Raw genomic sequence first — 13,736 nt, 5'->3', positions numbered from 1 at the left:
TGTGTTCTGTATCTACCTTTTGTCTTTCTGTATTTTATCCCATACAATTCTGGACTGGCTGTTTGAATAATTGATGATGTAAACTGGATCCAGGATTGTTTTTGACTCTGACATCTCACATAACATTCTTTGGCCCAAGCACATTTAAATGCTATTAAGCTTGTTGTGGTAAGGTATCTCTGAAATATATCCCATGCTATCTTAATTTTTTTGGCTGCTTGGCACTCTGAGTTTCACAAAAGTTTTGGATCAAGTGGAAATCAGGATGATGTTTCTGGAATTGCTGCAGCTGTTGCATGGACAATATAATCTGTTATATTCTACACTGCTTCATTGATAGGTGTTTAGCTGACTGCTTCAATATTCAATTTTGAAAGATGGAGAAAATGTATTCCAGTCAGCCTAGTCCATTTTCTGCATGGACATCCATGCAGGAGGACATGGTCCCTATGAAAGCACAGTGCTAACAATGGGAAAAGGATTGCTTTCATATATGTTTTCTTCAACATCTCATGTGAGCAGTGGAAAAATGACATAATTGTCTGATTATCAGGAGGTTCAGGACATACTCTTGTCAGTTTTATATTTCCCATTTGATTTTGAAGTATGGACAACCAGTGTACATCTATTCCTCTGGAAATACATCCAATACATCAGATGTGTCAGGATCACTGGATTAAGTTCAAGTTACTTTCAGTGGATACTAAAGTATCCATTTTTTCTGTGGGAGGGATGATGGTTTGTCTTGAAGTGATAACCTTGCCATATTTTTTTGACAAATGTGTTCTCATCAAATGAAGTGAGACTATGTGTTGTGTGATTGATGCACTCAACAGAGAATCAGTCACAATCATAAAGTTTAGGTATAGTGAAATTATCAGATGGTGGAATAGACATACGAGTTTGAGTTGCTGTTAATGTTTTCTTAGCTACCACCTTCTCAGCATAAGAGGACTTCAGAACAGGTATGTTGTGGTGGTTAACTTCCTTTTTGCATCCCGATATATTTTATTCTGTTTTTAACTTTTGCACTTATTTTTCATCTTTCCACTTCTGACATGCATGACGATTTACCTGACAGTTTACATATTTAGCTTTTTTTGCAGAGCAAGATTTGTTATCATGCTCTTTACTGCCACATCAGACATGGCACAGTCATGACAGGCAATTTGGCATGTAGATATTTCTGGTACTTAAGCATCTTAGTGAATTAGGGATGTACAGTCTAACAGGGCATTTGAGATATCCAGTTTTTACAGATGTTGGAGTCTTTGGAGTATCAAAAGTAAGGATGATGTTTCTAGTTGGAACCAGATGATCAGATGGATCAGGATGCACCTCATACCTGTTCTTTAAGCTCTGAACATATCCCCTCATGAGAAACATCAAGGCAATTCCATTCTGATATCACTCCTCTACAGGAATTCAGTGTTTTATGACTGTTCCTGATGTTGTTCGAAGTAGTTTTTTGGAATGTTGTTCACATGATGTTTCTACAAGGGCATCACCAGAAAGTAGGATTTAAAATGTTTTGGGAGAACCTACCAACTTTCCAAACTCTTTTAAATTTTGAATAAAGAAGGGACATTTTCTCTACTGGATTTTCATCCATTGCATGGATGATTAGAAAAACTAATACATTTATACTGGTATCACACATCTTTTTTTTCTTACTTCTGTTATCAAAAGGTGTATTAATGGTATTATTACTTAGCAGGGACTTGCAAGTAATAATATCAGGAGTGGAACACTAGGGTTACCCTGAAGACTATATGAGTACCACAGCAAGCCTTGTTACACTGTCCATGAACCAAAAAGAAGAAGGTCTACAGCAGCATACTTGACCCTTGCAGGCAAGCCCACCAGCCAAGTGATCCTGTCTCGGATGAGTCTTACCAAAGTACTGCAAGACTACCAGGATCCTCCTTTCCAAATGTATCAGACTGCATGGCAGCAAGACATTGAATCCCAGTGATAACAGTCTGAAAAAAGACTCAGGAAAAGTAGAGCAAAGAATATGTGAAGAAAAGCAAAGAAAAAGAGAAAGAATGAAAAGGACCAGTACCATCACTGGGAGATCTCCTTCACCACAAACAGGTGTCCCATATGGAAGGATAGTATGAGTAATCCAGGCAATAGAGTTTGAGGTTGTTTAGAGCAAGGAAGAGGTTAATAGCATTAAACAGACAATTGGATTTTGCTATAAAGTAGACATTTCTAAAGTGAACTGAACTGCATAAACAGATAAACCTTACAGAGACTGGAATGAGGAGAAAGCATGCAAGAAAAAAGAAAGAGCATTTATAGAGTTAATGAAGGATAACTACTTTAAGCAGCATGTAATAGAACAGACCCATGGAGCAAGACTATTGGATCTAGAAACAGCATCTTAGAATTTGTATAAAAATGATATAGCTGTTTTGTCTCCCATTTATCTGATCTCTGCAGTTTTATCTTGGGAGATGGCAAATCGTGAGCTTTGCCATCTCCCAAGAGGTCCTGCCAACATAGTCCACTGCATCACAGTGGACTATGATGGCAGCAAGAAGTAGTATCTTGGCATGAAAAACTTTATTTTTGAAGAATGAGCAATGCATGGGAAATGATCAAATGATGTGTGAAGGAAGCTGTAGCTAACTGCATCCCTAGAGCCAGCAGAATAAATAGAATGGATGTTAAATGGATGAATAAGACTCTTAAGCAAGAATTGCATAAAAAGAAATGGTGGAGCCAATACAGGATGAAAGCTGATGACTGAGTGAGGCTAGAAACAGCATACAATAGGAAAGTGGCATCCATGGAAAGGAAGGTGATATCATACTAAAAAAAGCAGTTAGTTTTAGAGAAAAAGGAAAATCAAACAGAATTTCATAATGTAGAAAAAATTACCATAGAAAAATAACCTAAGTGATGTGGAAAGCAGAATGGAAGGGAGAATGAAGTATATATCCCAGGTAAGCCAATTAGTTGTTAGGATGGTGAGGCAGTAACCAGATAAGTGAACAGAGATACCTGAACCAGAGGAATTTCAGTTGCTCATGAGCTTGATTTGAACACAATAGTGGACTAAATGGGATATTGAGAATGCTGATGTAATGTGCAAAAGTGCCTCTTGGTCATTCAACTTGAATCTCACCACAAGCACAGTTCCTAATGAGTGGAAGGATGGCAAGAAAATTCAATTATACAAGGGTGGAACTAAGACAGAAATAACCAATTATAGACCAATCAGTTTCTCTGGAGTGGTATAATTAAGGTGCCTGAGAGGCTAATTAGGATCAACATTCAGGGGTTGAAAGGTAGAACCTTAATACTCTATAGAAAACAACATGGCTTTGTTAAACGCAGTTCTTCTTTTAACAATTTGTTCATATTTCATAATGGAGTGTCTGCAAAGTTCAATAAGGAACAAGAATATATTACAATACTTTCAGATTTTGCAAAAGACATTTGACTGGATTCCACAGTGGAAGTTGCTATACAAACTCAAAGGAATGCGTATTCAAAATAGACTTGTGAAATGAATGGGAGAGGGGTTGACTGGTGTGTGTATAAGGAGGTGCTAAGTATATGAGAAATAGGGATAGCCAACAGAGTAATATAGGATTCTGTACTTGAGCCAATATTGATAAATATGTATATTAATGATAATGTTGATTGAACCAGATAGTAATGCACAATTATTTGCTGATGATGATGATGCAAAGTTAGGAAGTGTGATAAATGCCATTTCTCATATAGATTCTATGCAAGCTGATCAGAACAATTATATGAGCAAATTAAAATGAATATCAGTTAAATATGGTTAACTTCACTTTTATATTTATGCATTTCAGACTGGGACAGTGCAAAAAGTATTATAAAATGGTAATTGCTATAAGTGGTCAATGTTGCTTCTAAACTATAACAGAGAGTTACAGTTTAGAGGCCACATTACTAAAGTGGTTAAGTCAGCAAATCAATCTCACTAGCTCATAGGAATTTTATTATTATTATGGGTATCTCCATGCAGTCAGTAGATTCATCGCAGGAGACCCAAACTAGCAAAACAATATCTGTCATATCTCTTCTTGAATTCATTTACAGACGAAGAGCTCACAACTAAGTCAGGCAATGAATTCCACTCGTTCACCACCCTCCAGGCAAAAAACCTTGTTCTAACACGTTTGTTAACCACACTCTTCTTTAATTTCCAGAGATGACCTCTTGTTCTTCCATCACTATCACACAGCTGAAACATTTCCCCTGCATCAATCCTATAAAAATCCTTCAGTAATTTAAACGTTTCTATCATATCCCCTCTTCTTCGCCTATCAACCAATCTCTGCAATCCACAAGCTCTCAATCTATCAATGTAGGGGGCATTTTTTATATCACTCACCAACTTGGTCACTCTTCTCTGAACCCTCTCCACAGCCTCCTCATCTCCAAGGAATCCAGGTGACCAGACCTGAGCACAGTAATCCAAATGTGGAAGTATCAATGCTTTATAAAGGGGAATAATAACCTCTTTATCTCTGGATGTCAGTGTGTTCCTCAACAACCAAGTAATCCTATGTGCAATCTTGGACACCTTAGCAATGTGTCCTCTGAACTTCATCTCCCTATCTACCAATACCCCTAAGTCCCTAGCCTCATCAATCTCTTGGAGTACCTTTCCACCCATGTAGTACACAGCTGGTAATCTTTTAATCCCAAAATGCATGACTTTACACTTTTCCACATTGAACAGACATCCGTTATCTTTTGCCCATTTTACCAGCTTATTTAAATCATCCTGCAAACTTTCAACATCAGCTTGATTTTTTATTGCACTACACAACTTTGCATCGTCAGCAAACAACTGAATATCTCCCTTTAAGCCATTTCCTATATCATTTATATACAAATTAAACAACATTGGCCCAAGCACAGAGCCCTGAGGCACACCACTGGTCACCTGCCTCATTCTGGACTCAGCTCCTCCATACACCACCTTCTGGTATCTCTCCCTGAGCCATTCTCCTATCCATATCACCAATTTAATATCCATTCCCATCTGCTCCAATTTGTGTAACAGTGCTCAATGGGGTATCCTGTCAAAAGCCTCAGCCAAAATCCAGAAGTACCACTGTGTAGCCTGTTCCTTTGTCCAACTCAGATGTTATTCTATTATGAAAAGTTAATAGATTGCTAAGACAGGATCTACCTTTAACAAAACCATGTTGGCCTCTATAGAGTATCATATCCTGATCCACCTATTCTTGAATTTTGTCTTTAACCAACTTTTCCAATACTTTTACCACTACTCCTGAGATGGTGATTGGTCTGTAATTAACTACCGCAGTTTTAGAGCCACCCTTATCCAAAGGAACCACTTTGCCTAACTTCCACTCCCTAGGGACCATACCAGAGTTCAAACTTAAATTAAATATCCAAGTAAGAGGGGTTGACAATTCATTTGCACATTCACGCAACACCCGAGCTGATATTCCATCTAAGCCTATAGCAGTGTTTGCATTTAAATTTTGCAATATATTTAATACCTCTGATTCTTTAGCTTCAATTCTCACATTAGGTATTGCTGTAGGTATAGAGATATCCTCACTTGGGTGATAGACTTTTGAAAAGTGATCACTCAGTAACTCGACTATTACATCTGATTTTGTCACCTCAATACCATCAGCACCCACTAAGGTTATCCTTCCGAAGTCATTCTTCCTCTTACTTGCCACATAGCGGAAGAACTCTTTGGGATTACCCTTGATCTCTTTGGCTAAGGTCTTCTCATAATCTGATTTAGCTTTTCTTACTATGCTGGTAACTTTCCTAGCTTGAGCCTTGTACTGCTCATGGGTGTCCTGATCGCCTTTCTCCTTGTAAATTCTCCATAACATTTTCTTTTTTTGCAGTTCAAGCTTGATACTACTGCTCATCCATCTAATGCCTGCCTTGTTTGACCTCCTAACCATGTGGACACAATCTGATATTGCTTTCCTCAGATACCCGCTGATTTTTTTTATTCCATGCACTGCTAACATCTTTCCCTTGCAATATGTTCTGCCATGGGATGGCTGCAAGCTCACTCCAAAGGTTGTTATAATTGCCTAACCTGTAGTTTTGTATATACCCCTTTTTAACAGAAAAATCCACAGATTTTGACCTCCCAAGTCAATACAACATGATCACTTTCACCAATTGGAGGTAACGAGGACACCTAACTTATGCATATAACCTCTGAACCAATAACCAGGTCCAACACTCTCACACCACGTATCCCTTCAGTTATGTGCTGTTTCAAGTAATTATCTCGTAGAAGATGTATGAACTCATTTTCCTTTTTGCTACGTGATATTCCCTCCTTCCAATTGATATCACCGTAATTAAAATCCCCCATAATAATCACTAAGCCTTCGCTCATTGCACTAATGTGCTGATGCATGAATTCAATATCTCCCCCTGTACTCCCTGGCCTATAGCAGCATCCAACTGTATATTTGGTTGCATGGTCACTATTTCGCACCAGACTGCCTCAAATGAACTCTCATTAACCTGTCTATCATCTTGATATACTACTTTCTTTGTCTGCAACACATCAGCTGTCATCAACAGTACTCCTCCCCCTGTTCTATCTTCTCTATCCTCCCTGAAAATACTGTACCCATCACATTCAATTCCAGTGACCACATCTTCTGCTGATAGCCAAGTTTCACTAATGCCTACAACTTTTGGTGAGATTGCACTGAATAATGCCAAAAATTCTTCTCTCTTATTTCGAATGCTTCTAGAATTGGTATACAAAAATTGCAGATTCCCTCTAGATCTTGTACCGGCTTTAGCACTGATATATAAGTCAATAACTGCTGTAGTCCCATGCCGATTTTTATCCCCTCTCTTCTGCAATTTATTCTGCATATAAGGATCAATAAATATACAATCAGTGCTAAAGTTTCTCTCTCTTACACTCAACCTTTTCAATATTAGTTTCCCTGCCCAATAACTTCAACTTGTTCAGAAAACAATAACTTCTTCAATTGCTTATGTCCTTCCATGTTAAGATGCAGTCCATCTCTAGCATACAACTGCTTTTTTCTTTCAAACACACTCCAAACATCAACAAATTCCAGACCTCTTTTTTTGCACATTCTTGCAATCATATCATTCATTATCATTGCTCGTCTACTTAACTCGTAATTTTTAAAACAAGGCAGCATATACACTATCCTCCCATTGACACTTTTCCTCTTCACAATATCTAATAATGTTCTTAAATCTTTTCCTACCCGATTTATACTACCTCTCAGGTCATTCGTACCCACCATAACTATCATCTTGTCTGCTTCATGCCCTCTCTTTATTGCTAAAGCCACTCTTTCTATTGTCCCACAAGCCAAGGACTCCTCATGCATACCACTCTCCATACCCTTAATCATAGAATCACCATATATCTTACCACTCTTAATTTCATTCATGTCCATACTCATGGACTCATTCTCTACGCTATTCAGCATGACTCTCTCAGCTTCATTACTCAACACTCTATTACTTACCCCCCCCCACTCTCATGACATCTCGTTTCTTCTAGGCCACTTGTGGTTTTATTTTGTTGACTATCAATCACCACCATACTATTTATTACTGCATCATTCACCAAAGACTCACCCATATGTAATCCTGTTCTAGTTACTTCAGCTAAAGTAATCTCTATAGTCCTAATTTCTCTATTTAACACATTAAACTCAGCTTTAACTTCCAGTATCTCCTTACCAAGCACTTCCACTTCCTCATGAAGAAGATGAAGGTCATTTTTCATTTTCATAAACTCCCACCAAAGTTCTTCCGTTACGGTCACAATGTCAGCTTCCATTCCTAAACGCTCCAGCCTATCCCGACACTTCTCACATACGTCGACATTTTTGTTCTTGTCATTTAGCCAGACCGACCACAGATCCTTCACATTCTTCAGCGCATACATGTAGCAGTTTCCGCAACGCATCTGTTGCGAAAAATCTAACGCTGAGCCAGCCTTTCGTGTAGAAGTCCTGCGTGCCACTGATGTACGTTTCTTGTTGGATGCCATCTTTACACGTAGAAATAGTGAAACAAACGGCAGTGAAAACACGATATATACAACCCAGTTCCAAACAATAACACCACTGAAGGACACTTGTATCTAACCGATGCACAACTGCAGCACAATTTGTGACAAAAAGCCACACTATATTTAACTTTAAAAACACGTTTTCTAGACTAGCCTATAATCCACCTATAATCCACGAATAATGAAGTTATTCTCCTATATATATATATATTTGAAAAAAATAGATTTAATGACTCCAAGACCGAGATAACATATAAAGATTTTAATGATAAATACTACTAGTTTCGGCATATAGCAGCCTTCTTCAGGTATTTATAAAGGAAAGGAATACTAATAAATATTGAATTATTTAAACAAACTGTAAATTACAGGTACAAATTGCCTCACATAATTGATACATAAAAACGTTGTATTTTTCAAGTTGTTCCAACTGGCGTGCCATTGTTTTGTTGCAATTGTGCGTGCAAGTTCACTTGAACGCCAATATTGAATAACTGCAGTATGGCTATCTGGGATGTTATAACTTTAATTATTATTTAAGTGGACCGGGTTCGGGAGGATTTCCCTTGATTCTACGATTTTCCTTTCAAACTCATCTTCACAGCGAAAAATATTTTCTGATCTATTCCAGCATACAGAGTGGCTTTGTTGGTCATCATAACCTACGCATACCAATAGATATCTGCATAATCTTTCTCATCATTTTCCACCACAAAAACTTGGAATTATATCTACCTTAGGACACAGAGCACGTTCTCTCTTAAATGAACAAGATGAACTACAAAAAGAAATGAAACACCTCACTCTTATTTTTAAACAAAATGGATACTCTGAAAAAACAATTAAGAAATTTCTTCTGAACCCTCCTAAGCAGTGCACAACAGAGACTATTAATTTTAAAGGTAGCATCTCCATTCCATACATTAGCACAGTCTCTAAGAAAATATCTAAAGTTCTTAAAAAATATAATATCAGGACCTTCTTCACCACACTTCCAAAAATCCGCTCTCTAATCAGCCATCCAAAACCTACTCATCACAACCTTAAGTACCCTGGAGTATATAAATTGTGGTGTGATTGCAATATCCCATACTTTGGTCAAACTAACAAATCTATTGAACAACGCATAGAAGAGCATAAGAGAGACATCTCATACAAAAGATCTCATGCAACTGCGTTATCCAGTCATGTTCTTTTTTCAAATAATCCTAATGATGACCAACAAAGCCACTCTGTATGCTGGAATAGATCAGAAAATATTTTTTGCTGTGAAGATGAGTTTGAAAGTAAAATCGTAGAATCAAGGGAAATCCTACTGAACCCGGTCCACTTAAATAATAATTTAAGTTATAACATCCCAGATAGCCATGCTGCAGTTATTCAATATTGGCGTTCACGTGAACTTGCACGCACAATTGCAACAAACAATGGCACGCCAGTTGGAACAACTTGAAAAATACAACATTTTTATGTATCGATTATGTGAGGCAATTTGTACCTATAATTTACAGTTTGTTTAAATAATTCAATGTTTATTAGTATTCCTTTCCTTTATAAATACCTGAAGAAGACTGCTATATGCTGAAACTAGTAGTATTTATCATTAAAATCTTTATATGTTATCTCGGTCTTGGAGTCATTAAATCTATTTTTTTCAAATGTATAACAACCGAGTAAAAGCTGATCGCCACACACACACACACACACACACACACACACACACACACACATATATATGAGACTTTAATAAAACTACATATTGACTAGTACGTACAGATTGCCTGCATTCAGAAGACATGAGGAAACCAATGAAAAGATTTTGTGGTGGATAACCAACATGATAACTGGCCAATGCCATTGAGCATAAAAAGTCAGACTGATGAAATGTGGTCTTCAGAGGAGGTTGAATAATAGATGGAAGATAGGAAGGATGGGTAGTCCTGGTTTATCTGATGGCATGTGGAATAAGCTACCAGTCGTTGTGAATATGGGTGAATGTTTTTAAAAAAGATATGATGGGTATTTAAGCATTATGCAAACTAAAAAGATGCTCCTCGATGAATCCTTGACTTCATGAAGCACTCTATTAATAATAATTAAAATTATATATGGAAAGGCAAATCTTGCAGCGTTCTTCAGGGAGCTATGGGTCAGGTTTTGAACTGATAATGCATTAATAAAAAACAAGGTTCTCAGGAGGAGAATGGACACATGTGTCAAGGAACCTGAATGTAAATAGATTATCAGCATATCAGTAACACACCTTAGATTGGAAGATAGTGGAACTTAGAGCCTTATGATGAGAAAAAGAGTTCTCAGGATGAAAATGAACAGTGTCAAGGAACCTAAATGTTAAATAAATTATTGCAATACCAGTAACACACCTTAGATTGGAGGATAGTGGAACAGAGCCTTCTGAAATATTCAGTGCAGTTTGAGAAAAGAGAGGACAGGAGAGAAAATGAATGTGAACAATACAAATAAAAAATTTTTTGCCATGAGACTAATGGTTTCAATCCAAAATGGTCTCACTGATTCATCTGTTTATTTTCCAATAGGCCATAAATATGACTGCTGGGGCAACATTTTTTTTTACTGATATCAGGATCTCATCATGAATCAGAAATGTAGCTTATATTTTTTCTTTCTTTCTTTCTTTTCTTCTTGTCATTGTCTTGAACAGGACTACAGGTCTGACACAGAGAGTAGAGGTAACATGTTGTATGGTGTAATTCCTTATGGTGCGATCCCATTCTGGGAAACCGAAACTATCCACAAGATATCTTCCCTTGAAACCGTTAACAGACAAAGCACTCATAGCTGACTCAGAATATCCATTCCATTCATTCATTACTATCTAAGAAAAATATCTAGACCACACACCCTAGATCAGTGCTTCCCAAACTTATGGTGTAAAGTTTGGAAAAATGAAAATATTTCATGGCCCCCATCGAAAAAAAAAACCGTAATACAGACATATATTATTATAATATTTATTGCATTTATATTCAATACAAAACACACACAGCGAATATTCTCTTCATACTCCCTCTCAAAACACTTACTATATACTCACTGACCAGTTTCACTCACCTTCTACAAATCTTTCAATTTTTGTGATAAATACATTTCACAAATTCATACTGGACAAAATCAGACTAATTTAGCTCACTCAACAAACACACTTCCAGGCTGCCATTATTCAATCACATTGGCAACATACTAATAATATATATATATTTTAAATATATGTTTTACTTAAATCTAAATAACTCAGTCTATCATGTATGTTTATAAAACAAATGCATACAATAAATTCACTCAGTATTATTAGCAAAAATTTGAAAAAAAAATTACTTAACTTTCAGCAGCATTAAGAACTGATGAAGTTCACCAAATATCATTCAATCCCTAGGATTAGAGAATATTGGGTGAGCACTGTCAGTTCATCAAGGATTATATTTTTGAGGTTATGAATTTCTTACATACAGCTTGGGAAGGGTGTCCCAAATTCACCCTACCACCTATCTTATGATATTCAGCCTGTGAAAGCTACATCTATGTGCATCTATCATAATTAAAAATTATCTAGTCATATACTGTTACTACTTACCATCCCCATTTGGCAGAAAGAAAAAATTCTGACCACATTCTGTAATGAATTTTCCTGCTTTGTCTTGTGGCAAAGGCTGAAGAATGTTTGTTTGAAATTGGTTGGTTGGTATTGCTAACATATAGTCCTAGAAAATTAATTTAGAAATTGCAGCCCAATGAATTTATAGAAAGTGCTGTTTAATATTCTACACACTTAAATTAACAATAGTAAAGTTTTTGAACACTACAGCAAGCTCATCATAGCCTAAAAGTTGCCACTAGCAGCATACTCGTCATACATTCTGACAATACACTATCCACATTTATTCTCTATGAAAAAAAAAAATTTTTTAATTAACTTGCACTCAAGTTCCGACAATGCTTCTACTAATGACCTCTTTTTCTGCAAAAAAAAAAAAAAAAAAAAAAACAGACATAATACAAGGTACTATAAAAAAAAAAAAAAAACTGGACTAGGCTAATAAAATCTTTACAACTCACCCAATTAAATTTAGACCCAACCTCAAACTATCCTCATGTTCCAAATGCTTCCTGAAAGTCTTTTTTGTTGAAGCACATCAAGCACCACTTGCAATTTGTCTTGGATCCCTTTAATGATGTTGAAAAGCCACACCTTCAGCTTCAATTTCATTTTTGGAAACAAAAAGAAGTCATAAAGGACTAAATCTGGCAAGTAATGAGGATGTGGGATGACCACCATGCTGTTGGCTGCCCAAAACTCTCATGTTTGTGGGAGAGAGCATTGCTGTGGTGGAGGAACCAGTTGTGGCTATGCCACAGTTATGGTCTTTTGCGACAAATGTCTTCTCTCTCTCTCTCTCTCTCCCTACCACCTTAAAACATTGCAGTAGAAATCTGCATTGATATTCTTACCAGGAAAGGCAAATTCTCAATGCAAAATCCCCTTAATGTCGAAAAAGATGATCAACATGCTCTTTGTTGCACTCCTGACTTGCCTTGCCTTCTTCAGTCTTCGGATTTGTGGACTCTTCCAGTGTGATGATTCCTGTTTTGTCTCTGGCTCATAGGCGTGAACCCAAGTCTCATCCCTTGTGTTGTCCCTTCAGATGAAGGTTGGATCATCAATGGTCTTTTGATGAAGATGTTGACAGACATTCACTCGTTGCTCCTTCTGGTCAGAAGTCAAGAGACAAGGAACGAACTTGGTAGTGATGTGATGCATGTTCAAATCTCTCATGACGATCGTTTGAGCTGCTCCATATGAAATCCCAACTCTGTCAGCAACTTCCTGGATGGTGATGCGTCAATCTGCACAAATGATCTGTAGAATTTTTTTCACATTTTCATGGGTTGTGGTAGTGGACAGTCGTCCCAGCTTCTCATCGTCCTCCAAGGTGGTTCTGCCCTTTTCAAAATGCAAAATGCCACTCAAAACACTGAGTTGGGCTCATGGCTTCACTTTCATATGCCTTGTGAAGTAGCATATGAATGCCACATGGTAGGCTGGCTCAACAATGTCCATGCTACTGACACCTGGTGGTGTGAGACTGTAACTTGATCTATCACCAAGTATCCAGGCACAGTCCGGTTTCTTTTTGATAGCACCTCGCATTTCACTTGTGTCTGTCTATTCTTCTCTCACCCATGTACTTATATCACTTCAGAATCATATATCCTGATTTATCAATCAGTCAGTTTTAATTATGTCATCTTCATTCTTCTGCTCCTATCTGCCATGCTCTGCAATCCCCCTCCCCGTCTCTCTCAAACTATCCTCATATAACAATTCCAATACATATTTGTAACATGTCTCTTGATGCTCTCCAATACTTCCTTTATAGTAATAATGTCTAGCCTTTCTGATTTTGGTAAATAATTATTTCTTCCCTTGTTATAATCAATCTTCACTTCTTTTCTCACCTTAATAGTGTATTTTTTATCACTGCATATTGAATTTCTGAATTTCTAACACCAGTTTTCCAAAAACAATGTGTAACTTCAAGAGTCTTGTTTGAAAAGTTTACGAAAAATGCAGAGGAGGAACAAGCAGGTATGAGACCTGGTGGCTGCCAAGGTCCCT

The 13,736-nt window shown here is 37.1% G+C and overlaps 1 protein-coding gene across 1 annotated transcript in view; it reads right to left on the bottom strand.

Annotated features, from left to right (window-relative positions):
* The window catches only part of LanA (laminin subunit alpha), a 1,191,635-nt gene that overhangs the window by 727,033 nt on the left and 450,866 nt on the right, over window positions 1–13,736 (bottom strand). The window contains exon 20 of the mRNA XM_090391815.1: window positions 11,694–11,820. Coding sequence (XP_090247941.1) covers window positions 11,694–11,820 — 127 coding nt within the window. The remainder of the gene's footprint in view (window positions 1–11,693; window positions 11,821–13,736) is intronic.

Source organism: Typopeltis vanoorti, chromosome 4 (assembly GCF_054136105.1).
Source record: "Typopeltis vanoorti isolate ZY-2024b chromosome 4, IOZ_Tvanoo_1.0, whole genome shotgun sequence".
Lineage (NCBI taxonomy): Eukaryota > Metazoa > Arthropoda > Arachnida > Uropygi > Thelyphonidae > Typopeltis > Typopeltis vanoorti.
Note: the sequence above shows the minus strand (reverse complement) of the source record. Positions and strands in the feature narration are given on the sequence as shown.